Source organism: Peromyscus eremicus, chromosome 5 (assembly GCF_949786415.1).
Source record: "Peromyscus eremicus chromosome 5, PerEre_H2_v1, whole genome shotgun sequence".
Lineage (NCBI taxonomy): Eukaryota > Metazoa > Chordata > Mammalia > Rodentia > Cricetidae > Peromyscus > Peromyscus eremicus.
The window spans coordinates 97461303-97488722 of NC_081420.1; the positions used below are offsets into that span (position 1 = coordinate 97461303).

Below are 27420 nucleotides of genomic sequence, written 5' to 3' on the forward strand. Positions count from 1 at the left end.
TCCTGTCCCAGGTGTTCCAGAATGACCCTCAGAAGAAGTACCCTTCCTTGGAATGCTAAATGCAGTTTTGGTTTAAGAACACAACATCAACCAGACGAGCATATCTAAGCTATGAAGAGCCCTCCAGCTCACTAAAAGGAAAGCTGGGTAACTGGTGTTTCAGAAAGAAGGCTGGGCTTGGGGACCTACCTCATCGGATTCATCGGATAATGTCTGAAGTAGGATAGGAAAGAGGCTGTCTGTGTGCCGGAACATCTGGAAAGCAGAGAAGGGGGTGCCTGTGAGCTCCCTGCTCCCGAGACTGGGCTCAGTGCAGACAACATGCTACAGGTCTGTTACTCCCCCTGCCCCTTCCCTGGCCCACAGCATCTCACAAGCACCTGCCACTCTTCTGTTTGCCAGGCTTTCTGTAGATGGCCATACCCCCAACACTGAGTGTGGGCAGGCCCTGAAAGCCCAAGGTGGACCTTTAGATGACCACTGGCCTTCTGAGGAGCTAGGTCCAAGCTCACCTTGCGGGGAGTTTTGATGTAGAGATGGTAGAGCCACTTGAGAACGGCAATCCTGGTCATCATCCCAATGGCTGTGTCACTGAGGTGGCAGTTCAGGACTTGCACAATCCCATCCAGGTGCAGGGTCACTGGAGCTCTGTCAGTGCTGTGGGCAAGACCAAAATGAAACCTTGAGTCATTCTCTCCCCCACGAGCTGCAGTGCCCCTGGGTCTGCACACTTAGAATCACACTTCCACCCCACTGTCCTGGGACTGGCAGGCAGCTAAGCAGATGGCACTCATTTGGTTCAGCCCAGTGGCTCCAAGGAGGGCTTGCTTCTCTGCTCCCTTCTGCCCTTTATGAAGGAACACAGTTTGGGTGCAGCTATGCTGTCCCCATGTGGGGAGAAGGCCATTCTGCTGGACTCCTAGTCACTTCCCCTTCCTCTACCCAGCACCAGACTCTCACAGGCAGAGCTAGCCTACACTGGACCTCTGATCTGAACATCCTGGATGTTTAGCATCCTCAGGGCACCAAGCCAGTCCTCTGCTGATGAAATCAAACTAACAAGTCCAACAGCACAAGGACAGGTCCCTCAAACACTCTGGGCATCCTTCATGGGCAGGTGAAGACCAACAGTCAAGTGAGGATGAGGACTGCTCTGTCACCTTGCCACCCTTGTTCCTGACACAAGATGTGCCCTAGAGAGAAGCAGAAGGGTCGCCTTTGAAGTAAAAACTTCTTTGGAACTGGGTATGAGGTGGGGGCCTGCCTGAGAGAATACAAGACTGTTCAGACAGTGCTGTAGTTCAAGTTAGGCCTGGAGCTCCCACACACTGAAGCTCTCTGGTCTCCACTAACAGAAAGGGCACAGTAAGCAACCTGGTGAAGGCCAAGTGATACTCAGAGACTGAGAAGCTCTGCTCAAACTGGCTGGCCTCAAACTCAGAGATCCACCTGCTTCTGTCTCCTGATTAAGGGCTACCAGATCTGATGAGGCTGGGTTTTCAAGGTGGGACAGCACAGGAAGGAAACTGTAGGAGTTGGAGGGGCTCCTCCTCTACCATCACACTGCATTTCCCCAAGTGATGACAGAGCAGGCTGCAATTTCTGCATTCTGGGGCCAGGTGGTTCCACTGTCCACCTATACAGAACTGTCTTTCTTGGCCTTTCCAGGCTGTTCAATTATTCATCTGCACCAGGAACTTGATGGCTGTGCATTCCTCATGAGCCTGCAGATTCTGAAGCTCATGTGTTGTGACTCCTAAGGGGTGTGTCTCTATAACCACTAGGCAGCAGAATTGCTGTTTAATACACTTTGGTGGTCCCCTGGGGCCTGTTTCAGGGTTGAGAGTGGGACTACATGATCTCAGTATGTGACACAGAGACAGAACTCAGAACAGAGCCTTTGCACAGAGGAGGCAGCCACTGCGCTTTCCCAGGAGTCACTGGCTAGGCGTTGCTGATATGGTTTTTGAGCATTTCAAACTGTCAAGGTTTTGGCAACAAAAGATAGGCTGGGCCAGAGTGGCAGAAACGGTGGCCAGCCAAGCCCTTTATCACTCTATCCTGTTCTCTGTCCAACAGAAACACAGTTGTGCCACAGATGGCCTTCTACGTTCTCTAGTTTCTAAGTCAAAATTAGCTTTCATGTTTTAACTAAGCCAAGACATTAGCATATCAACATACACTCAATAAGAACATAAATATCACTACTGAGGTGCTCTACACCCTCCTTGAGTCCTAGGCTTTGAAAATCTAGCATGCATTTTCCATCAGCAGCACATCCCAGGTCAGGGGGCTCGGCAGCCAGCACAGCAATCCACACTGGCTCTTGTGATTTCTTCACACTCCATCTCTCTCTGCCGATGGTCAGAGCTTCCTGTCTCACATCCAGGTCTTCCTTTGCCGAATCCTGGGCTGATTTTGTAGAGCTCCTTACGAAGTGATGCCCGAGGCTTGGCTCTCTGGGCTACAGTTGTTGTGGCTAGAACAGCTCTGTTTTAGTGGTGAAGTAGAAGCCTGCCACAGTCTAAGGCCTCAACAATGCAGGTGGGTATTCAAGGGTAGCTGCCTCCTTCTCAGCCATACTTTGATAGTGCTGTTCTCTAGGGTCTGCAGTGGGTCCTTTTTTCAGCAGGTAACTGGGTGTTCAGGATGCTGTCCGGGGGCCCTGTGTCTGAGGACTACTGCTACATTTCGGTGGAATCAGCCCCCAATAGCTCCTTCAGGTGGTGCTGTGTCAAGCCCACACAACACAGGAAGGAAGCTGGTAGCAATGTGCATGTTGACACTCTTCAATGCTGTTTCCCCCACACGCCCCTCGGCAAGGTGTAAGCCTCAACAACAACCATGAGGTCATGGAAGGGACCTGAAGGTTCATGCACCCAATCTGCGAATGCACAGAGGAGCAAACCTGGGTCCAGAGGCAGTGTGAGATGCACCAAAGCCAAGAGGTCAAGGGCTGAGAACTCATTCCCTTAGCTGAAGACATCCTTTGGGGTTCTCTTCCCTTGGCTAGCTCAAGGTGAAGGTCACGGGAAGCAGCTGCACATCTATCTTAGTGCCTGGCAAAGGAGGGTCAGGATCCCATCTGCCCTTGAGCAGGCAGTTCTCAGCTGCTCTCCTGGGTGGTGCTGGCTGCTGAGCTCTGCCTGTTCTTGTAGGGAGCAGGGGCTGTGGGGCCTTCCTGGGGGTGGGGTGTGCTTACACAAAGTGATCAGCTTTCCTCTACTAGGCCAAGTCTGAGATGCAGCATCCTCTGCTCTGGCTAACCCATCATGAACAGGATAGCGCTCACAGGAGGTTTAAAATACATTTCTATAATGGTTCCAAAATGTCTAGACAAGTCACTCCTGAGAGCTTCTGAGTTATTTCAAGGTGTCCTCAGCAAGCATTTTTTTTTTTGGGGGGGCGGGTAAAGCATCTCCTAACGAGTCTCACATGTACATGCATTACAATGCAGCACGGTACTGCTGCAGCTTCAAGCACAAACCTGCCCAACCATGCTTCTGATGCCACCAAAACACCACCACTTAGTCAGCGGTTCTCTGGGGGACAACTGTACTTTGTAGTATTTAACTTTCTATTCTACTCATATTATAGCTGCAATCAAATTGAAGGAAAGGCAACTCTAAAGAGAGCTTATGAATTCAACATTGCCTTTCTAAAAACACTAGGTCATTACACACTTTTTCAGTCAGCAATCTCTTAAAGTTGGGCAGCACCGACTTCTAGACTTTTCTTCTGGATGTGGTACAGGGCAGCCAACCACGCCAGGAGAACAGTTCTGAATGGTCACCGATGACAGCACGGCATTTGGCAAGGCCCTAGCTGCCAGGGGGAAGTCTATACACCTGTCCAAAAACCTGCCAAATGCATCAGAGAAGCCAATGTGCAACCTTCTATAACTCTTGAACAACAATTCATCAAGCAAATGCTGGTGCTCTGGAGCCAGACAGGCTAGCTTGGATTTTCACCTCATCACTCATTAGCCGGGTGCTTCCAGTAAGACTTAACCTCTGTCCTTTCTCCTCATTTTGATGATGGGGCTGAGGAGGGGCTTGTGATGACCACTGAGGTTAAGTGTGACCAAGTACACACTTGTTGTCTGCCAGGCACTGTTCCAGGCTTCTCACACACCTTACTCACTTACATCCCGTTCCTCTCTGGGGTCAATGCTGTCACCCCCCTCCAGTTTACACATGGCAGGCAGGATGTGAACTGGGCCCCTTTCTCTCCAGAGGAAGGGATGCACCTGGTGTGCAGAAAGGCAGGAGTGGAGAAACCCTCCCTCTGCTGCTGTCCTGCTCTCCACCATGCTTCCTCCATTCTGCTGTCTTTTCTTTCCACCTCTCGAGGAGGCCTGTTTTCAACTCTCCCTGTGGAGGGTAGAGGAGTTCAGACCCCTGGGACTGGTGCTCCTTGACTGTCTACCCACTCAGAGATGTCACGTATTTATTGAGTGACTCTTTTGGTGGCTAAGCCTGGGCTCCAGACTGGGAGAGGAAGGCATCTGTGGTCTCTCAATGCTTTGGACTCCCTGTACCCAGTCTGATCCCTGACCAGCTAATGGATTTGGGATTTTATATGGCTGTGTTTTTCCTAGGAGAAGGGTCCACAGCTTCGTTAGACTCTCTTAAGGACTGGTGATCTCTAAGAGGCTAATGACCAGGAAGTCTTCCTTCTAGCCACTGTTCTTAGCTGACCATTTGGGTAGTGCTCTGGGTAAGCAAAGCATCTACAAGATGAGAGGGCAGGGTACTTTGTGCCACCCTGAATGATGCCATCTGTGCACGCTCAGTGGCTCTGGAGGGAGCAGCCAGAGGTTTGAGCATCTAGCCTGTTCTCACAGCTCTGTGGCTGCATCCTTCCTAGCACAGGCTGCAGGCTGTGATGCTACCACAAGACGGTCTTCCTGCCCCAGTGCAGCTTGCAGGAATCTTCTTGTGTTTTGTTTCCTGTCTGTGTTTTCAAAACGTTGGATTCAGCGCTGGCTTCTGAGTGACAGGTATAAACTAAACCTGGTTCCAGCTAGCTGGAACACAGGAACTGAAGTCTCTGTAGGTCCACCCAGAAGAGCCTAAGTTTCCAAATGACAGATGAGGTGGTAGGAGGTCATGCCACCTCTGTAGTCCATCAGTCACGCACGGTCTCTGCTTCCTCCTTATCCCACTGTCACTCTCTGAAGCTTGACAGTCTCTGTAGCCCGGAGTACAGTGTCCAGTGTCCAGTCTTTTTAAGTGGCAGCACATAAATCCCCTCACTGACCTTGCCACTCCTACATATGCTATTGGCTTCCAAAGCCTCCATGTCTAGAGTGGAAACCTCCAGAGGATTCACATATCCCCTGCCCCTCTGCCCATACCTGAGTTCCAAAACCTAGTGTCCATGCTGGCCTCCCCTCTGAGGATGCCTAGCACCCCCTGGGGCCACGTCTAGAGTGCCAGTCACACCTGTTCTTCTCTTCAGTCCAGCTCAGGAATGTGCCAGGGCACGCTGGGTTTAGTTTTAGCTAAGTATCTAGAGGTTACCCCTCCGTTCCTCTCATTTATTCCATCTTGTCCATCAGCAAAGCTGCCAAGCCTACCGTTCAAACACACCCCCCACCCTGCCAGCTCCTCAGTTAGAGTGCAATCCCTTCTCTCCAGCCACCCTGACCCTCTCCCCAGTCCATTCTGTATGAAACCACCCTTTCCCAACCCTTTCTATCCCTAAAGTAGATACAATGAGGCTGCCAACCGTGGACTAGACACCAGCAAAATCTCAATGGTCTGACATCAGGTGAGCACCGAGCCTGGCTGCAGGATCCCTAGTCCTCGGCGGTGCAACCAGCCTCCTCTACAGTTCTGCAGTCTCCTGGAAACTTGACGGCTACTTTGTTGTCTCCCATAGAGTGTGCCACAGTCAGGGCCACATTTATGATCTGACTCTCCCTCAGAACCTGTGGGGATGAGCCCAGGCAGGTGCTCTAGAAATGTATGACAAGCAAGTGAAAGTGAGTGGGTGACTGGCACTTACTCTCCTGTTGCTCACTGGGGGAGGCAGCACTGCGGTGCACAGTTACTGAATTTAATATCTGTGAGCTTAGAAATGATCCTTGGGTCTTTAGGGATAGCAATACATTAAGCACGATATAGAAGGGAGATCCAGAGGATCTGAAAAGAGCCTCCTAAAGTGAAGTGGGAATTTTCTCCTCAGAAACGACTGGCTCCTCAGACTCAGGTTCAATGTCAAGTTTAGAGGAAATCCACTATAGGGGAATTACCACCCACACAGCTTCAGCAGGTAGGTCAGCAGACTCAGCCCAGACAGGTTGCTTTGGAAAGGCAGGGGATGACTTTGCTCCTAGGCCTGCACTGCCCCCCTGTGGAAGCCTGTGCTATGACCGCCATCCTGAGAGAGAAGGCAGAAGAAAGTTCTCCTGCCTGCACCTAGATCTACCATGGTCACGATTCTGATTGCTGGGCCCTTCCTGTCTTCCATGCTTCCCCTGCCCAGAGTCAGCCTCGCCTTGGATAAAGAAAGGGCTCTGGGTGAAGGCACCTGCAGCCTCACAGCTATCCCTACACACGGCTGGGCTTTTAGAACGTATATTGACTGACCCCAGCAGCTCCCAATCTTTCCCAAAGGCCAGAGGAACTGGGTGGAGAAGCTTTCCATGGAATCCTTCAGATTTCCTCCTTTGTGTACCAGGTACTCCCCAAACAGTGGCGTCAGACAGTTTTCCTTGGGTCTCTGCTGCAGTCTCTTGCACCCAGAAAGCTCTAGACCACTGGCTTTTCACAAACCACTTACCTGGCTGAGGTGAAGACGCTGATGCCACTTCCGAAGCTGGAGTCACAGGAACCATCTGGACCTCCTGGGGAGGAAGAGGAACAAGGTGATGCTGAAGCCTGCCTGCTCATTTGTAGAAACAAGACCCTGGTCCCCAGCACCCACACTTCTATTTAGGCTCCGGAAAAGGAAGCCAAGGACCCAGTGTTTCTGCAGTCCCTAGGTCTTAGGGGATAACAGCCAGGTCTGACTATTTCTAGGCACAAGGGACACTCATGCTGAATACAAATGGAACACTTCAGAAGGGCCTGCAGACCCAAGGGCAGTGCCTGCACATGAACTGGGTTATTTAACACCTTAGCTAGCAGGGAATGCAGATAAAGTTCAAAATGAGATACTATTTCATCCCCACCTGGAGGGCTAAGGTAAAAAGGGAAGAAAATGGTTAGTAAAGGTGAGGAGGAACAGAAACTCTTCTGCATTGCTGGTGGAAACGTGAAATGATGTTGTCACTGTGTACAACAGGTTGGCAGGCCCTCATAAGTTATCAGGCAGCCCAGCAATCTGCTCCAATAACTCCACCCAAGAGCAATGGAAACCTGTGTCCCACAGAAGCTGCATTTTATGGCAGTGCAGCTATCTACCATAGTCAAAAGGTAGAAGCAGTCCAAAGGTCTATGTGGGGATAAACAAAATGAAGCATTACTCAGCAATCAAAGAGGAACAGGTTACAGAATGGATGAACTTTAAAGATATGCTGAGTCAAAGAAGCCAATTCCAAAAGATTACATACTAAGATTCTATTTATAGGAAATGTCCAGAACAGACAAGTCTGGAGACAGAAAGTAGATTAGAGGTTGCCTAGGGTTGGAGGATTTGGGGGAAGTAGAGTGTGATGGGCAAGGGCTTCTTTTTAGGTCATTGAAAATGTTCTAAAATTGGTTGTGATGATTATATAACTTGGTGAATATACAATGCATCAATAAAAGGGTTAAAAAAGATTCTGGGAAAGAACTGTGACCTTGTACTCTGCACAAGTCCCTCAGCATGTGGCCAACTCAAAACCTTTACTATACTTAGCTTTCTGTTGCAGGCCCCAAGCAGAACAGGATTGAGATAACTCCAACCTTTTTCTTTTGGCACCTAATTAAGTTTCCTAAAGAGCCAAGACATTGTGCTCTGGAAGATATCTGGAAGGCTGCCAGTAGGACTCTCTTCTAACTAACCCCAGTCCTGACCAGGAACTGGTCACAGCTTAGAGAATCAAGGAAAGAAGGAGGAAGTTGGCAATGTGAGGTGCTCAGATATCAGGTCAATATCACCAGTCAGTACTGAGTCAAGGCAGCCCCAACAGGATGCGCTGCAAAGGACTTCTGCAGCATCCTTCCAAAGCGCCTAACTTTAGGAAGCATGGGAGAAAATGTGAGACAGACTCACGTGGAGAAGTGTCTTTAAAGTGACTGGCCAGCCCTTCACAAGTGTCACAGACTGGAGGTGATTCAGAGGATAGCAATTAAGTGTAGCATGGAGTTTTAGAATCAAAGGAACAGGAGGGGAAAACTGGGGACCCCAGGTTAGGTGTACAGTGGAGTCAGCAGTGTCCTACCAAAGTTCCAGACAGCTCAGAGAATGATACAAAAGCAGCTCTTTATTCTTCTGCATTTTTTTCTGTACACTTAAAATTATTTTTTAAAAGTGATTCTTTTTAAACCTAGGAAAATATATAGACTGCAGACAGTATCAGTCTCATGGAGATGAGAAACTGAGGACAAAGGACATTCCATGACATGCTCTCAGTCAGACAGTATCAGAAGCCTGGAATTTTTCCAGAGAGCCATATACACACATTAAAAGAGAGAGAGAGAGTGACAGACACAAAGAAAAAGTTGTTTGTCTTAGTTTCTGCCTGGGATTTTTGTCATAGTCATCTGTCTCCTGTATTCTCTCTAAATTGTTAGTGCTTATCAATCAGGCCCGAGTTAAAAATTTCTTGACGATGATACATGGAGAGAATTTCTCAAATAGACCAACAGGCAAAAATCATAAAGAAAAACAAACCTGATAGGCTAATTGAAATTGATAACTGGAGTCCCCTGCTTTACTGGAGGCCATGCTGATACCCAGAACCCCAGGTAGGCTCCCACCTGCAGATCAGATGGCTAACACTCCCAACTAACCAACCAACCCCCTCCCCCATCACAATCCTGGCCTACAACTCTGGAGGAAGCCCCATGTTCCACGAGATTCCACATCGACACCCGGGACCCCAGGTAAGACCCCAGCCTGCATACATCAATACTCCTTCAGTGCTCTGCCAGCCTACCCCCACCCACCCCTCCTCCCCTCATCACTATATCCCGGCTCACAATTCTGGTGGAAGCCCTTGTTCCATTAGAGGCCACACAGGCCCAGAACCCTGGGTAGGCTGGTTACCTGTGGACTGCCCCCACTTTCTCAGTGCTTGCCCAGCCCACCTCCACCCACCTTCCCCTCATCCTGGCCCCCAACTCCAATGGAGGCACCCTGCCGGACCAGTGGACATGCAGGCCACCAAAACCACAGGTAGCCCACCAGACCCAGCACTGTCCCCACTCAGCGTCCTCCTAGCCTACACCTAATCACCCACTCTTGCCCTCTCCATCACCATACCTCAGCCCCCAAGCCCTGCGGTGGACCTCCAGCTGGACCAGAGGCCACACTGGCTGCCAGAACTCCAGCCTCAACTTGAGTAGAGACCATCTACTCAACCACAGGTCACTCCAGCCAGAAGACCAGAGAGGAAACAGAAACCAAGGAAAAAAACATCCATCCAACGAAGACAAACCCAGAAGTCTACACGAGACCTCTAATTAGCCCAAACCCAGATGCCTAGATGCCAGTGAAAGAACACAATCAACAACAGCCGGGGCAGCATGTCTCCACCAGAGCCAGCTATCCTACCATAGCAAGTCCTAAGTATCTCAACACAGCTGAAGCACAAGAAAACCACCTTCAAACCTAATATATGAAGACGATAGAGGTCCTTAAAGAGGAAATGAATAAATCCCTTAAAGAAATCCAGGAAAAACTAAACAAACAAAAAAACCAGAGGAAATGAATAAATCCCTTAAAGAAAGCCAAGAAAAGACAAACAGTTGAAGGAAATGAATAAAACTGTTCAAGACCTGTAAATGAAATAGAAGCAATAAAGAAAAAAAAAAAACCCAAGGGAATCCTGGAAATGAAAAAACTAGGTAAGTGAACAGGAACTATATACGCAAGTATCACCCACAGAATATGAGATGGAAGAGAGAATCTTAGGCCTTAAAGATATGATAGAAGCCGGGCGGTGGTGGCGCACACCTTTAATCCCAGCACTCGGGAGGCAGAGCCAGGCGGATCTCTGTAAGTTCGAGGCCAGCCTGGGCTACCAAGTGAGTTCCAGGAAAGGCACAAAACTACACAGAGAAACCCTGTCTCGAAAAACCAAAAAAAAAAAAAAAAAAAAAGATATGATAGAAGAGAGAGGTACATCGGTCACAGAAAATGTTAAATCTAAAAACTTTCTGACACAAAACATCTAGGAAATCTGGGACACTATGAAAAGACCAAATCTAACGATAATAAGAATATGCCAGGTGGTGGTGGCTCACACCTTTAATCCCAGCACTCAGGAGGCAGATCTCTGTAAATTTGAGGCCAGACTGGTCTACAGAGTTGAGTTCCAGGACAGCCAAGGCTACACTGTGAAACCCTGTCTTGGAAAAAAAAAAAAAAAAAAAAAAAAGAGAACCCCCCCCCCCAAGAATAATAATAGGAATAGAAGAAGAATCCCAGCTCAAAGACCTAGAAAATATTTTCAACAAAATCATAGAAAACTTGACTAACTAACCTAAAGAAGGACATGCCTATAAAAGTACAAGAAGCTTACAGAACACCAAATAGATTGGACCAGAAAAGAAAGTCTCCTAGCCACAAAATAAACAAAACACTAAACATACAGAAGAAAGAATATTAAAAGCTGCAAGGGGAAAAGGTCAAGTAACATATAAAGGCAGACCTATTAGACTCACACCCAACTTCTAAATGGAGACTCTAAAAGTCAGAAGGGCCTGGACAGATGTCCTGCAGACTTTAAGAGACCATAGATGCCAACCCAGACTACTAGACCCAGTAAAACCTTCAATCACCATAGACGAATAAAACAAAATATTCCACGATAAAGTCAAATTTAAACAATCCACAACTCCAGCCCTAAAGAAGGTACTAGAAGGAAAACTCCAACCCAAGGAGGTTAATTACATCCACGGAAACACAGGAAATAGTCTCACACAAGCAAAAATAAAAGGGAAAAACACACCACCACCACCACCACCACCACCACCACCACCACCACCAACAACAACAACAACAACAAAATAAAGGAATTAGAAATCATTGGTCATTGATATCTCTCAATATCAAGGGTCTCAATTCCCCAATAAAAAGATACATACAGACTAATAGAATGGATGCAAAAACAGCATCCATCCTTCTGCTGTACACAAGAAACACACCTCTACATCAAAGATAGACATTACCTCAGAGTAAAGGGTTGGAAAAATGGACCTAAGAAACATGCTGCTGTAGCCATTCTAATATCCAACAAAATAGACTTCAAACCAAACCTAATCAAAAGCGACAGGGAAGGACACTTCATACTCATCAAAGGAAAGATCCACTAAGATGATCTTTCAATTCCTAATATCTTTGCCCCAAACACAAGGGTACCCATGTTTGTAAGGAAACACTACTAAAACTTAAATCACACACCCACCCTCACACACCGATAGTGGGAGACTTTAATACCCTACTCTCACTAATGGACAGGTCATCCAGACAGAAACTAAACAGATACTGGAGCTCACAGATGTTGTGAACCAAATGGACCTAAGGGGTATCTACAGAACAAAACTCCCCCCACCCCTACAAACACAAAAGAATATACCTTCTTCTCAGCACCTCGTGGAACATTCTTGAAAACTGACCACATGCTTGGTCACAAAGAAAGTCTCAACAGGTAAAATAAAATTGAAATAACCCCCTGCATCCTATCAGACCACCATGGATTAAAACTGGATTTCAACAACAGAAAGAACAGAAAGCCTATAAACTCATGGAAACTGAACAATTCTCTTTCTTTCTTTTATTTTTTTTGAGACAGGGTTTCTTTGTGTAGCTTTGTGCCTTTCCTGGAACTCACTCTGTAGCCCAGGCTAGCCTCGAACTCAGAGATCCTGCCTCCCGAGTGCTGGGATTAAAGGCGGGTGCCACCACCGCCCAGCTCCACAATTCTGTACTGAATGACTACTGGTTGAGACAGAAATAAAGAAAGAAATTAAAGACCTCCTAGAATTCAATGAAAGCAAACACATAGCATATTCAAACTTATGAGACACAATGAAAGTGGTGCTAAAAGGAAAGTCCACAGTACTAAGTGCCTGCATAAAGAAATTGGAGAGATCTCATACCGGCAATCTAACAGCACACCTGAAAGCTCTAGATCAAAAAGAAGCAAGCTCATCCAAGAGGAGTAGATGGCAGAAAATAATGAAACTGAGGGCTGAAACCAATAAAATATAAACAAAGAGAACAATATAAAGAACCAATGAAACAAAGAGTTGGCCCATATAAGTAATTTAAATAGACTTAAAACCTCTAAGAAAATAGAAGCAGTCATTAAAAGTTTCCCAACCCCCTTCCTCCCCAAAAAAGCCCAGGGTCAGACTGTTTTAGTGCATTATTCTACCAGACTTTCAAACAAGAGCTAATGCCAATACTCCTCAAATTATTCCACAAAATAGAAACAGAAGGAACTGCTGGGGAATGTCTTTCTGTATGCTGTGAATATGTGTTGCTCTGATTGGTCGATAAATAAAGCTATTTGGCCTATGGCAAGGCAGCTTAGAGGCAGGTGGGAAATCCAGGCAGAGAGAGAGGAAGAAGGAGGGGAGAGACACCAGTTGCTGCCATGGCTGAAGGCCAGCAGATTGGTAAGCCATGAAACACATGGCAAAACATAGATTAATAGAAATGAGTTAAGTTAAGATATAAGAAGCCTGACCCATATGTGCTGTGGGATGGTCTGTATGTCAAGTGTGTTGCTGATTGGTCAATAAATAAATCCCTGATTGGCCAGTGGCCAGGCAGGAAGTAAAGGCGGGACAAGGAGGAGAATAAAGCTGGGAAGTGGAAGGCTGAGTCAGAGACAATGCCAGCTACTGCGATGACAAACAGCATGTGAAGATGCCGGTAAGCCATGAGCCACGTGGCAACTTATAGATTAATAGAAATGGGTTAATTCAAGATAGAAGAAGTAGATAACAAGAAGCCTGCCATGGCCATACAGTTTGTAAGCAATATAAGTCTCTGTGTTTACTTGGTTGGGTCTGAGTGGCTGTGGGACTGGAGGGTGACAAAGATTTGTCCTGACTGTGGGCCAGGCAGGAAAACTCTAGCTACACATATGCCATACAGTCTGTAAATAATATAAGTCTCTGTGTGTTTACTTGGCTCCGAGTGGCAGACAGACCTCAGGTGTGGACTGTAGGGGGGACGGGGGAATGGGGGACGGACACAGGAAAACTTCCGACTACAAGGAATATTGCCAAATTTTATAATTTTATAAGGCCACAGTCACCCTTATACTCAGACCACACAAAGATTCAACAAAAAAAATTACAGACCAACTTCCCTCATGAACATAGATGTGAAAATACTCAAAATACTCAATAAAATAATTGCAAACCGAATCCAAGAACACATAAAAAAGATCATCCACCATGATCAAGTAGGCCAACAAAAAAAATTACAGACCAACTTCCCTCATGAACATAGATGTGAAAATACTCAAAATACTCAATAAAATAATTGCAAACCGAATCCAAGAACACATAAAAAAGATCATCCACCATGATCAAGTAGGCTTCATCCCAGAGATGCAGGGATGATTCATACAAAAATCAGCCAATGTAATTCACCATGTAAATAAACTGAAAGAAAGAAAGATTGTCTTTGTCTTTGACAAAATCCAATATCCCTTTATGATAAATGTCTTGGAGAAGCCAGGCACTGGTGGTGCATGCCTTAATCCCAGCACTCGGGAGGCAGAGGCAGACAGAACTCTATGAATTAGAGGCCAGTCTGGTCTATAGAATGAGTTCCAGGACAGGTAAAGCTACACAGAGAAACCCTGTCTCGAAAAACCAAAAGAAAGAAAAAAAGAAACAAACCAAGAGATTGGAGAGATGGCTCAGCAGTTAAGCGCACTTGTTGCTCTTGTAGAGGATCTGGGTTCAATTTCCAGCACTCACATGGCACCTCACAACTGTCTGTAATTCTAGTTCCAGAGAATACAATGCCCTCTTCTGGACTCCACAGGCACCAGGCACAAATGTGATAAAAAGACATACATGCAAGTAAAATACACATTAAAATAAAACAAATCATAAAAAAACTTGGTGCAATCAGGGATACAATGGATACAACTAAACATAATAAGGGCAATTTACAGCAAGCCTATAGCCAACGTCAAATTAAATGGAGAGAAACTCAAAGTGATTCCACTAAAATCAGGAACAAGACAAGGCTATCTACTCTCTCCATATCTATTCAATATAGTACTTGAAGGTCTAGCTAGAGCAATAAGACAACTGAATGAGATCAATGGGATACAAATTGGAAAGGAAGAAGTAAAAGTATCATTATTTGCAGATGATGTGATAGTATACATAAGTGACCCCAAAAGTTCTACCAGGGAACTCCTACAGAGCAATTTGGCTGGATACAAGATTAACTAAAAAAAAAAAAAAAATCAGTAGCCCTTCTATACACAAATGACAAATGGGCTGAGAAAGAAATCAGGGAAACAACACCCTTTACAACAGCCACAAACAATATAAAATATCTTGGGAAACTCTAACCATACAAATGAAAGACTTGTATTACAAAAACTTCAAGTCTTTGAAGAAAGAAATCGAAGAAGCAGAAGATGGAACTATCTCCCATGTTCATGGATTGGTAGGATTAACATAGCAAAAATGGCCCTCTTACCAAAAGCAATCTACAGACTCAACACAATCCCCATCAAAATTCCAATATAATTCTTTACAGACCTTACAAGGAAATACTCAACTTCATATGGAAAAACAAAAAAACCAAGATAGCTGAAACAATCCTGTATGATAAAAGAACATCTGGTGGTATCACCATCCTTAATTTCAAGCTGTACTACAAGAGCTATAGTAATAAAAACTATAGTATTGGCATAAAAACAGATAGGTTGATCAACAGAATTGAACTGAATCGAAGACTCACACATAAATCCACATACCTGTGGACACCTGATTTTTTATAAAGAAGCCAGAAATACACAATGGAAAAAAGACAGCATCTTCAACAAATTATGCTGGTCCAATTGGATGTCAGCAGTAGAAGAATGCAGATTGATCTGTATCTATCACCCTGCACAAAACTTATGTCCAAGTGGATCAAAGACCTCAACATAAAACCAGACACACTGAAGAGAAAGTGGGGAACAACCTTGAACGCACTGGCACAGGAGACCACTTCCTGAACAGAACAGTGATAGCACAGGCACTAAGAACAATCAATAAATGGGGCCTTGTGAAATTGAAAAGCTTCTCTAAGGCAAAGAACACCTTCAATAAGGCAAAACAGCAGCTTTCAGAATGGGAAAAGATTTTCACCAACTCCACATCTGACAGAAGGCTAATACCCCAAAAAAATATATATATATAAAACCTTAAACTAGAAATCAACAAGCCAAATAATCCAATTAAAAAGTGGTATACAGATCTAAATGGAGAATTTTCAATGGAGGAATCTCAAATGTCTGAGAAATACTTAAAGAAATGTTCAATATCCTTAGCCATTGGGGAAATGCAAATCAAAACTACTTTGAGATTCTATTTTACACCAGTCAAAATGGCTAAGCTCCAAACACAAGTGACAGCTCCTGCTGGCAACAACGTGGAACAAGGGGAACACTCCTCCACTGCTGGTGGGAATGCACACTTGTACAGCAACTATGGAAATCAGTATGGCGGTTCCTTGGAAAATTGGGAATTAATCTACCTCTAGACCTAGCTATACCACTCTTGGGCATATACCCAAAGGATGCTCCATCCTACCACAAGGACACTTGCTCAACCAAGTTCATTGCAGCTTTATTCATAATAGCTAGAAACTAGAAACAACCTAGATGCCCCTCAACTGAAGAATGGATAAAGAAAATGTGGTATATTTACATAATGGAGTATTACTCAGCTCTTAAAAACAATAACATGTTTGCAGGCAAACAGATGGAACTAGAAAAAAATTATCCTGAGTGAGGTAACCCAGACCCAGAAAGACAAACATGGTATGTGCTCACTTATAAGTGGACATTAGCTGTTAAGTAAAGATAATAATGCTACAATCCATTGATACAGAGAGGCTAAGAAACAAGGAGGGCTCAAGGAGGGACACATGGATCTTCCTGGGAAAAGGAAATAAGATTTTGCAGGTGGACTTGGGGCAGGTGAGGATGGGAACAGGAGGGAGATTAGGTAGGGGGAAGGGAGGGATGAAGGGAGAGTACTGGGATAATTGGGGGGGGTGGAATTCGGGGGGGGGGGGAGGGGTGATGTAGAAACCCAGTGCAGTAGAAACTCCCTGGAATCTATGAGAGTGACCTTAGCAAACTCTCCTAGTAATGGGGGATACAGAGCCTGAACTGGCCATCTTCTATGACCAGGTATCTTAGTTAGGGTTTCTATTGCTGCGACAAAACACCATGACCAAAAAGCAGGTTGGGGAGGAAAGGGTTTATTTGGCTTACACTTCAGTATTGCTGTTCATCACTGAAGGAAGTCAGGACAGGAATCCCAGAGGCAGGAGCTGATACAGAGGCCATGGAGGGGAGCTAATTACTGGCTTGCTTCCATGACTTGTTCAGTCCACCTTCTTATAGGGCCCAGGATCATCTGCCCAAAGTTGGCACCACCCATCATGGGCTGCACCCCCTTCCCCCACACTGATCACTAAATGAGAAAATGCCTTACAGCCGGATCTCATCAAGGTATTTCCTCAACTGAGGCTCCTTCCTCTCTGATGACTCTAGCTTGTGTCAAGGTGTCATACAAAACCAGCCAATACACCAGGCTAGGCTCCCAGTGGCAGGACTGGGACATCAACCCAGCCATAAACCTTGGACCTACAATCTGTCCTGCCTGGAGATGTGCTGGGGTAATGGTGGCACAGAACCTGTGGGAGTAGCCAACCACTGACTGGTTCAACTTGAGGCCCATGCCATGATAGGAAGCCCATGCCTGACACTGCCTGGATGGCTAGGAACTAGAAGCTGGATGGCCCAGAGACCCAGGAGAGAACCAAACAATGACTGGCAACATCAAACAAACAAATATAAATGAAATTATTCCTAATGATACTCTGCTATACTCATAGATAGGTACCTAGCCCAATCATCATTGGAGAGGCTTCCTCCAGCAGCTGATAGGAGCAGATGCAGAGACCTACAGCCAAACATTAGGTGGAGCTGGGGAACCCCACAGAAGAGGAGGAGGAAGGATTGCAGTAGTCATAGGAGTTGAGGACACAAGAACACAGCACACAGAATCAACTAAGCAGGGTTCATAGGGGCTCACAAAGACTGAAGTGACAAACAAGGGTACTGTATGGGTCTGAGCTAGGTCTTCTGCATATACTTATGGTTGTGTAGCTTGGTGTTCTTGTGGGACTCTCAACAGTGGGAGTAGTATCTCTGACTCTTTTGTCTGCTCTTGGGATCCTTTTCCTCCTACTAGGGTGCCTTGTCCAGACTTGATATGAGCATTTGTGCCTAGTCCTCATTCACTCATTTTGTGTGTGTATGGATATTTTGTCTGCATGTACATCTATTTGCCATTGGTGCTTGTGGAGGTCAGAAGAGGGCATTGAATCCCTTAGAACTAGAGTGAGTGTGAGCCACTATGTGGGTGCTGGGAATTGAACTTTGGTCCTCTCCAAGAGCAGCCAGTGCTCTTAACCACTGGACCATCTCTCCAGACCTGTGCTTAGTCTCATTGTAAGTTGTTAGGTTATGTTCGGTGACTATATCTCTAGGAGGCCTGTTTTTTTTTTTTTTCTGAAGGGAAATGGAGGAATGGATCTGGGGGAGAGGGGAGGTGGCAGGGCACTGGGAGGTCTGGAGGGAGGGAGACTGAGGTCAGGATATAATGTAAGAGAGAGAAAACATAAAATAAGTTGAAAACTGATTAAATGTGGGGGTCCTTTTTCCCTCTGGGTTTGTTGGCCACCAGGTTGAGAGGGGAGAGGCAGAAGAGATGACAGAAAGCTTTGGTGGTCCATGAGCATGAACGGAGACAGCACTCTGGGAAACCGATTTCAGTGAATCAGCTCAACTTTATTTCAGAGTATAAGGAATATATAGGATTGGGGAGGCCTGGGACAAACCCTAATTTGCATTAAGTAGCATGCTCCTATCACAAGGTTTAGTATGTGGCAGCAGGGTCCTATAGCAGAGCTCCTTAGCACAAGTCTTCTCAGTCGGAATCTGTGCCAAGGGTCAAGCTAAAGATGAATCAGGCACCTGGTTTCAGAGACAGCTTTTAGATAAGGCCCAGGGACATTCTCCAGATAAGGGGAAGTAGAGGCAGGAAGATTAGCTGGAGGGAGGGAGCTCCACTTTGCAGAGCTTATTTAAATAAGCTGCTAGGCAATGGGAGGCTGTGACCTCTGAACAGCCAGCAATGTCTTCCAACAATTAAAAAGGTACTGGGAGAAGACATTTACAATGCATTTCACTGTCAGAACTAACATTCAGCACAGGAAACAGCCCTCTCAAGTCAAGAGAAAAAAGTCAGGCTGGGATGTAGCTCAGTGGTAGAGCATCTGCCTAACATGAATGAGGCCACGGGTTTGGGCTCTTTTGCATGCATACACACACACACACACACACACACACACACACACACACACACACACACACACACGAAGGAAAACCAAATTAGGGAAAATATACAAATCCCTGACAGAGCAGCCTTTCCATTTATGTAACAAATGCTTACATAGCTGTTAGGATGCCTGAGGAATAATTTCAAACAGCCAACAGATGTCAGCTCGTTTGTTGTGACAAGCCTATAGTGTCAGGACTGTCATTACTTTCATCACAGAGGTGAAGAAAGGAAGGTAAGGTCAGAAGACTTGTCCAGGGTCACACGGCTGGACATCAGGGGGCCAGGGTCCAGACCCAGGGCCCTGTGTGGTTGTATAGCGTTCTGAGGAGAGGAAGCTGCTATGTGTGGCCGGGAAGTTGGGAATCATAGGAATCATAGGGTTGCAGAGTAAAAAGTTCCTTTTACTCACCAGGACAGCAAACATTTAAGAAATGACTCAGATTCCCATGGAGGCTCTGGGGGCTGAAGCTTCTCCACGCTGGAAGTACATATGCAGCCACTGGCCTTCCTAAGGGCCAGCTCAGCACTATGTGCTCACATCACACGAAAAGTGCCCTACTCTACAGGCTCCTTGCACATCCTAGGCCAGTGTTCTATGACTAAAGCCATACCTCCAGCCCCTCTTCCTGCCGTTAGTGGAATTCTTCTAATAGGGAAGGGTTGTCTCTTCTTTGTCACTCATTCAGTCAATTATTTATATCAAACATTATAGAGTCATGGATATTTATTCTGTGAGGTTTTATTTACTTGTTTTGTTTTGACCTTTTAAAGACAAGGTCTCAGGTAGCCCAGGCCAGCCTGGAACTCTGAAATGTAAGGAGTACCACCCTGAATTCCTGATCCTCCTGCCTCCATAGCCCAAGTACTAGGATTACAGGTAGAGCACCACCCCAGCTGTTCTGTTACCAATGAGGACTAATATCGTTCCTATTGTTCAAATGTTACCAGCCTCGACTTCTTAAAAGTTGTCAAGTTGACAAATAAAACATGTTCTGAAAATTACAATCAAGTCTTTGGCCTATTCCAGAGATAGCCGACAGCCCCCTTCCCCTCTGGTAAAGGGATCTTTATTTCTGTGTTAAATAAGAGACCCACACCACCACCTGTCTTCTCTAGTCACAGAAGCGGAGGAGGGCAGGCTGTGGCAGCAGGCCAGGTCTGTTGTGGAGTTCGCTCTCCCTACGCCATGGTGCGCAGGGCCTGGAGGCAGGTGAGAAGAAGTGCAGGGAGCGATGGGAAGGACAGACTGAACCATCAGCCACAGTCCACAGCCCTGAAGGCCACCCTCCTCATCTTATAGGAACCCACAGATTTGAAGATGAAATGTTAGGGCACCAAGCATTTATCTCAAATTCCCTCAGGAGCATCTCTACTTCCACTCAGCCATCTCTCCATCTGGGTTTGATCCCTAGTGACACAGACAGACAGACAGACAGACACACACACACACACACAAGTGTAGGAACAGTGTTGCCCTCCTGCAACCTCAGTACTCAAGAGGCTTACACAGGAGGATGCAGAGTTGAACATCAGCTTGGGAGACACAGCAAGGCTCTGTCTCAAGAAGACAAACAGAAGGGTAGAAAGACAGATACAAATAGGAACTCACCAGGAGGCAAACTCTACAGGAATGTCTGTTACAGGCCAGCTCTTCCAGCAGATGCTATGGCCAGTCACTTACTGAGGAGGTGGTTTGTGGGGAAAAAGGACATTTGTCTAATCTCCAGTATCTTCCCCAATATAATTTTTTTTGTGTATGTATGTGTGGTGTGTATGCATGTGTGTGACTGCATATGAATTTACTTGTGTGGACAACCTTGTGTGGACATACGTGAGGCCAGAGGCTGACGTCAGGTGTCTTTCTTTTCATCTTCTGTAGCTAGGCAGGTCTTCTCCTGGTCTCCAGCAAGCTGGAGCTCGCTAATTAAACAAGTCTAGCTAGCCAGTTGCTCTGGGGATCCTGTTTTAACTCCCTAGAACTGAGGTGTGCTACCAAGTCCCCCTGGCTTTTACATAAGTCCTGGGGATCCACCTCTAGACCTCATGCTTTACAGAGTGAGTCATCTTTCCAGCTCTGATTAGGTTCTGAAAACACACATTTCAAGGAAAGAAGACAGATGGTGATATAATGGGCATTCAGTCAAGTGCACTGTATGTAGTTTGCTCCTGACTTAAAGTGGAAAACAAAACAAAACCAAAACCAACAACAAAAAATATTGCAAATCCATGGGGAAACATGAGCCCTAACTGGATAATGGATCACATTAGGGACGTTTTTCTTTGCTGAGGTGTGCTGAGGTATAATGACCAGATGGTGACAACTTTTATATAAAAGGAGCTTTTATCTTTAAGAAACACGCATCTCCAGATGAAATGGGGGTGGTGTGAGATACGCTTCAAACTCATCCAGAGGGGGAGTGGATGGGGAGAACGGAGCTGCGAGATCAGCCAGAGGTAAGTGTTCAAGATGAACGGGATGCCTTCTGCTACCCCACTCTTCTCTCACTGCTCAGTCATTTCCCTAGGTCTTTACAAACTTCTTTGATTCGCTCATCACCTATATGTCAGGTTTTATTATCACTGTTTGACACTGGTGACACTGTTGTGTCACCGAGGCACAGAGAAGTTAAGTAACTGTCCTAAGTCACAGTAGGTCAGAGGTCAGCATTGGGAGTAGATCCCCAGATTCTACACTCAAACCACTTGAGTCAGACTCTCCCTTTGGGGTTTAATGACAAAGGCGGATGGGTCCATATGCCAGGAATGCCAGTGGCTTTTAGAGACAGGAGAAGGCAGGAAAATGGATCCTTTCTAGAGGATCCAGAAGGGACATAGCCCTCTGGCCTGTATTAGACTGATGGCATCCAACACTTGTGGTGGAGACAGACATGCTCTATTTTCTCCAGCTGAAGTAAAGAACTGGGTGCAGCGCCACTCACCCACACAGTCCCTTGCTTAAAGAGGTTGAGGCAGGAGAACCCTAGTAGCCCCGCTGTTTCAGGCCAGACTGTATGGTGCAGCAAGAACCTATCTCAAAATCAAAAATTCAACCCCCAAATAACCCAACTAACAACAGCAACACAAAGAAAACAAAGGAAGACAAATCCTTGCTCTCACCTCCAGTCAGCTCTTGTCATATTTCTCTGCCCTCCATTTTCAGAAAAATCATCAAAAGGATTTGAATCCCCACTGCACCTCCTTCCCCTTCCATCTCAGAACCTGCTCTCACCAGCCTCGTCCTCCAATGCTGATGCTGCCACACTGCGAAGCCCAGCACCCTGGTCTTTCAGCTCACACAGCTCTCCACAGGTCCTACCCTGTGGCCTTCACTTGCTCTCCTCCTCCTTCATCCCATCTCCTCGGCTGGCTCCTTTCCTTGTCCCCTCCTACATGATGGTGTGCTCAGCCACTGAGTCCCCTTCCCTCTCTCACACCCAGGACCTTGGCATTCCCCTCAGTGTATTAGCTGCGTTGCTTGCCAAGGTTATACAAATATGCAAGTTACAAAGTACTTGGCAGAAGCAACCTAAGAGAGGATGGGACTAGGTTAGTTTCTGGGGATTTCAGTTGTGGAGAAGGCATGGAGGCCAGACTGCCTCAGTCTGTCTGCACATGAATTGTGAAGTGGCTGGTCACTGTGGTGGTCAACCAGGAAGAGACCCTAAGTGTAGCTAGGCCTTAACTTTCATTGGTCCACCTCCCAATGACTCACCTCCACCTGCCAGGCCCCATCTTCTAAAGGTTCTATAACCTGCCTGAATTGTACCACCAGCTGGGAACCAAGTATTCGAAACATCATGCTGTGGGAGGCATTCTAGGTTCAAGGTGTGGAATACCTAGCCTCATAGCTCCAGACAGTTATATAGCAGTGGTCCCCATCTGACCTCCAGGGGAGTGCAGATCACCTAGGTAAGGTCGTTTCTGTCTTAAGAGGCAGAGCAATCCAGTATAGTCTACATCCCCTCATTGTCTCTCCTACTCAGTGGACAGTGACTCTATGCTTCCAGTCACCGGATTCCTTTCCCCGATTCTACATGTTGACCCCATCTGCAAAGGATCTCTTTGCTCTGTGATGGCCACTCCCTCCAAAGGGACTATCATGCCTAGCTTGTGTCACTGCGCTGTGGTGCCTATACTTCCTGTTGAAGGTTTTTCACATAGTGGCTGTAGTTCTGCCATGGGTCCCTCTGCTCAAACCTGCAGTGATGCCTGCAGTGTCCAGAGGAAACACTGGAGTTCTCTTGGTCCCTCACATGTGCCCCCACCCTGCTGTGCAGAAGACAGTGCTCTTCTGGGGTCATGCTCTGGCATCCCCCTCCACCGGAAACATATCCCCTCCCTCATGTGGTATTTTATTCAGATGTCACATTGTCACTGAGGCCTTTTAGGAGGACCCTGTCTAAAAATCACACCTCCCTCCTAGACTCTAGAGCTTTCTCTTTCTGTGAAGTTTTCTATAGCATTTATCAGCTAAAAAGAACATTCCTAGAAATAAACCTTAGTACACATCTGTTCATTAATTCCTACGGCTAAATTATTAAACATTTAAGGTTCATGATATATGCTGTCAAATACCTGCTAGGCTATTTAACCTCTTCCTTGTTAGACTTCCAAGAAGGCAGGGTGTCTGGTGCTAGCCCTGTTCTCATCCTCGGCCTCAAGGCTTCCCATGTGATCCCAGGTTCCAGGATACAAGCTGCTCCTCCTGGTTTCTCTTACAGGAAAAGCCCTAATTATCCTCAGAGGCCTTTGTTATGTTGGTGGAATTAGAAATTGGCATTCAGCAGCAAATTTGGTATCAAAAGCCTTAGAAGTTTATGAATTTATCCTCAGGAAATAATTGCAGATGTTTGTAAGACCTATGTGCACGAAAGTTCTTTTTAGCAAGGATTATAGGATTAAGATGGAATTAGAAGCAGCTAAGTGATTTATGATAGATTGGTTAAATAGATTAGAGCATTATCTATCTGATGTAATGATACAAGGTCAGTACATTAATAGGGAAGGAAAGCTTAACAAATAAGGAGATTATAAACTGCACTCCCAAAGACAAAAGACATATTTGAATCCCCTGTCCAGAGACTAATTGTAGTAATATACCTAATTATACAATACTGGCTAAAAGGGAAAGTCAATATATGTTATGATTTTAAAAAATTGTAGCAGAAACAGCCCTAATATCTACTCATACTACAGAATATTGTTCATCCATAAAAATAAGTTTAGTACTAATATATGCTAACAACATGGGGAACCTTGAAAATATTATGCAAAGTAAAAGAAGCCAGTTCTAATTGGGTACATACTACATGATTTCTGTTATATGAATGCTCACAACAGGTAAACTCGCATGGCTGGAGGCAGTGCAGGGCTGGGGAGGGATGAGTTTCTCACTGGTGGATAGTGGAAAGGTTTTGGAGTTGGATAGTATTAATGGATAGCATTAATGTTGTACTACTTTGTGAAGATACTAAATTGACTAAGTTGTACTCTTTAAAATAATGTCAAGGGGCTGGAGAGATGGCTCAGCAGTTAAGAGCACTGACTGCTCTTCCAGAGGACCCAGGTTCAGTTTCCAGCACCCACATGGCAGCTCACAACTGTTTAACTCCTGTTTCAGGGGATTTCACACTCTCACACAGACATCATTCAGGCAAAACACCAACACACATAAAATATAAATAAATAAATTAAAAAAAAATGTCAAATAAAAAATAATGCAGATTAGTGCTGACTAACCTGGACAAATATGTATTACTAGTGAGAAAAATATTCAAGCTGTAAATCACTCTATTTCTCATGATTCCATTTTTTTGGGTGTATGTGAAAACAAAATAAAAAAATACAAAGTGTTATATACCTACATTAAAAAAACAAAAACAAAACACCAAAACCAACCCAACTTGTTGGCAGTGGTGACTCCTGGATGGTGCTACCTACAGTAAGTGCTGTCCTCTACCATCTCTTCAGGGAGCATGTATTTCCTTTCTAATCAGAAGCTTAGAAACAAACGTGCTCTTTCAAGACCTCTGGGAAGCTGTGCCTGCCTGCTGCCTGTGCTCCCTCCCCTGGGCCTGGGTATAGTCCCTTGCAACTCTACCCTGGTGGCGCTGTAATCCCTGCTCTACAGCTGTCCCTACAGGCAGATCTGTGTCTGATCTGCCTGTACGTTCAGAGTCCATAGATGGTGCTGACAGACCCTGCCAGAGTCAGCTTTGCAAACAGGTGGATTTTACTACACGCAGACTGGGGTAGCCACAAGCTCTTTACCGGAGATCCTCGGTACAGTGTCCCTTCCCACTTGCCACTTCCTCATTTAGAACCCCATGAGGAGAAATAAGCCAGCAGAAGCCCCAGCTGAGGGCCTTGCTATGGGAACAAATAACCATGCTTTGACTTACAATGGTTCTGGGGACTTATGACTTAATTTCCTCATGCTGTACAGGTGGTACTCATGTGTTTACAGTGCAGAGTTTACAAAACTACATGAACACTCCCAGCAGGCTTTGTGATAAATGGCTTTGGCCAGCTGTAGGCTGATGTAAGTGTTCTAAATGTGTTCCAATGCATTTTTGAGTCACAATACTTTCAGCCATTGGGTTTGTGGGCTGCAACCTCATTTAAGTCAAGGAGCACCTGTGTTAAAACAATACTACAGCAGCTGTTGTGAAGAGCAATTGTCACACAAGCAAAAATCTATTTTGAAACTCACAGCCACCCGAAGGTTAGGTGACAAAGGTTACCCCAATCAACAAGTAAGGAAACCAGGCACTGGAAAGGCTAAGCAGAAAAGCCAAGTGTGGAAGCTAGGGAGGCTGAGACCAAAGAAAGGCTGAGCGGTTGTGTAAGGGCAAAAGATGTGAGGAGGGCTGAGCCAGGACTTGTAGGCAGGTTGTTTAAATGCCAGAATCAGTGCTGTGACACCCAAGACCACTAAGGGATTTTTCTGAGGGGTAGGGGGTCAGGCCAGGCATATTGAGTGCTGCAGGACTCAGAGTCAGGGAAAGGACTTTGCACTGAATATCTCATAACTGGTAGGGCCGACAGGGAGCTGCAGGTGGACAGGACTTGGGGCAGAGGGTACAGAGGAGGGGTTGGCCTGACTGGGAGCTCGGTGGTTTGGGAGGAAGAATCAACTCTGGAGGGTTGGGTCTGTGCATGCCTGTTTAGTACATGCACACAAACAAATGGCCTGAAGGTGTGCCGAGAGGAGCATGCTATGTGGTGCGTATGTGGAGCATGCTGCATCACAAGCTGAGCATGGAAGAGACTAAAAGAGGAAGACCAGGCAGGAGGTGCCTGGGGCAGCCATGTGGTCCTGGCCAGAATAGCAGGACCAGATCATGAATGAGAAAGGATGGGACAGGCTTGCCCATTGCTTGTCTAGTGGCTTGCTAGGACTCTGTCTTGGGCATCCTGAAAAATGTCTGTGATTAGTTACAAGATGAGCAAGGCTGAGAATAAATGTATAGCTGTCAAATGAGACATTCCCCTTTCTAGAAACCACTATAAAGTGTACTGTTCATCTCTCACAATGCTGTTTATAGGGTAATAAAATCCAGGCCAAGCTGCTGAGGTACCCTGGTTTAGGGTAACGTTCTCCTGAGCAGACAGTAACTTGAAGAAGGCTTTGAAGAACTAGTTAAAAGGATAAAGATTCTGCATTGGCTGGGAATCAAACCCAGGCCTCCCACATGGCAGGAGAGAATTCTACCACTGAACCACCAACACTCTAGCTCACAGAGAGCTTTTTAGCTGCTGCCATGACCCACAGAATGGATCAGCTCCTCTCCAGGGAGCTCACCACTGCCACAGAAGCAGACAGAGAGGGGCACAGCTACCAACTCATACATAGTAACTGAAATACCATTCACACCACAAAATTTTGCTTAACACAACTTTGCCATTTTAAAGTATATAATTGGCTGGTTCTAAATACAATCACAAAGGTGTACAACCCTTGGCTTAGTCAATTCTAGAATATTTCCACCATTTCCCAGAGAAACCAGGATCTCCCCCTCAGTCCAAGCAACCACTATTCTACTTGCTGACTGGGATTCTGAGACAATAACTTTCATGTCAAGCTGAAGCCAAAAGGAAGCCAAGCAAAAACAAGGAAGAGAAAGCTACCCAACACAAAAAAGCAAGTTGTGGGATTGACACATCATTTTAATTATGTGTACGCTAAAAATGTGAAAGATATGCCCTGAATTTGACATTGCTCATCTTCGGGGCAGGCAATCCTGCTGTGCAGTCACTTCCCCTACTGTGCAGATGTTCTAAAACGAAAACCACAAAACAAGAGAAGCAAAACCAAATGCTCACACACCAGCACAAGTTCACAAACTACTACTGAGACTTCTCTAGAAAGAGAGCTTTTCCTGAGCAAGGTCTTCACTAGCTTACCTAAATTTTCTCTTTCCAGGAGCTGTCAAAAAGTGCTCAAGCTGCTGCATTGGCCATAATCAAACCCTAGTCTCCCTCATGGCAGGTGGGAATTCGGAGTGAACCACCAAGGCTCCAGCTGTGAGATGTTCTGCCTCCAGGTGTTTTACTGCTCTGGTGCCGGACAGCTGGAAACCTGACACCCAACCGAGGGTACTCTACCAGCCAAACCCACAGAAGGAGGTCCTGGGACCCAGAGTAAGGCTGTCTG

The 27420-nt window shown here is 45.9% G+C and overlaps 1 protein-coding gene and 1 non-coding gene across 2 annotated transcripts in view; both read right to left on the reverse strand.

Annotated features, from left to right (window-relative positions):
* Positions 1-27420, reverse strand: part of Vac14 (VAC14 component of PIKFYVE complex) — a 114545-nt gene that overhangs the window by 66950 nt on the left and 20175 nt on the right. Inside the window, exons 10-12 of the mRNA XM_059264007.1 lie at positions 6790-6853; positions 513-657; positions 190-255 (exon numbers count right to left, since the gene is read on the reverse strand). Coding sequence (XP_059119990.1) covers positions 190-255; positions 513-657; positions 6790-6853 — 275 coding nt within the window. The remainder of the gene's footprint in view (positions 1-189; positions 256-512; positions 658-6789; positions 6854-27420) is intronic.
* Trnag-gcc (transfer RNA glycine (anticodon GCC)) lies at positions 26425-26495 on the reverse strand. The gene has a single exon. It is a non-coding gene; the product is annotated as a tRNA-Gly (tRNA).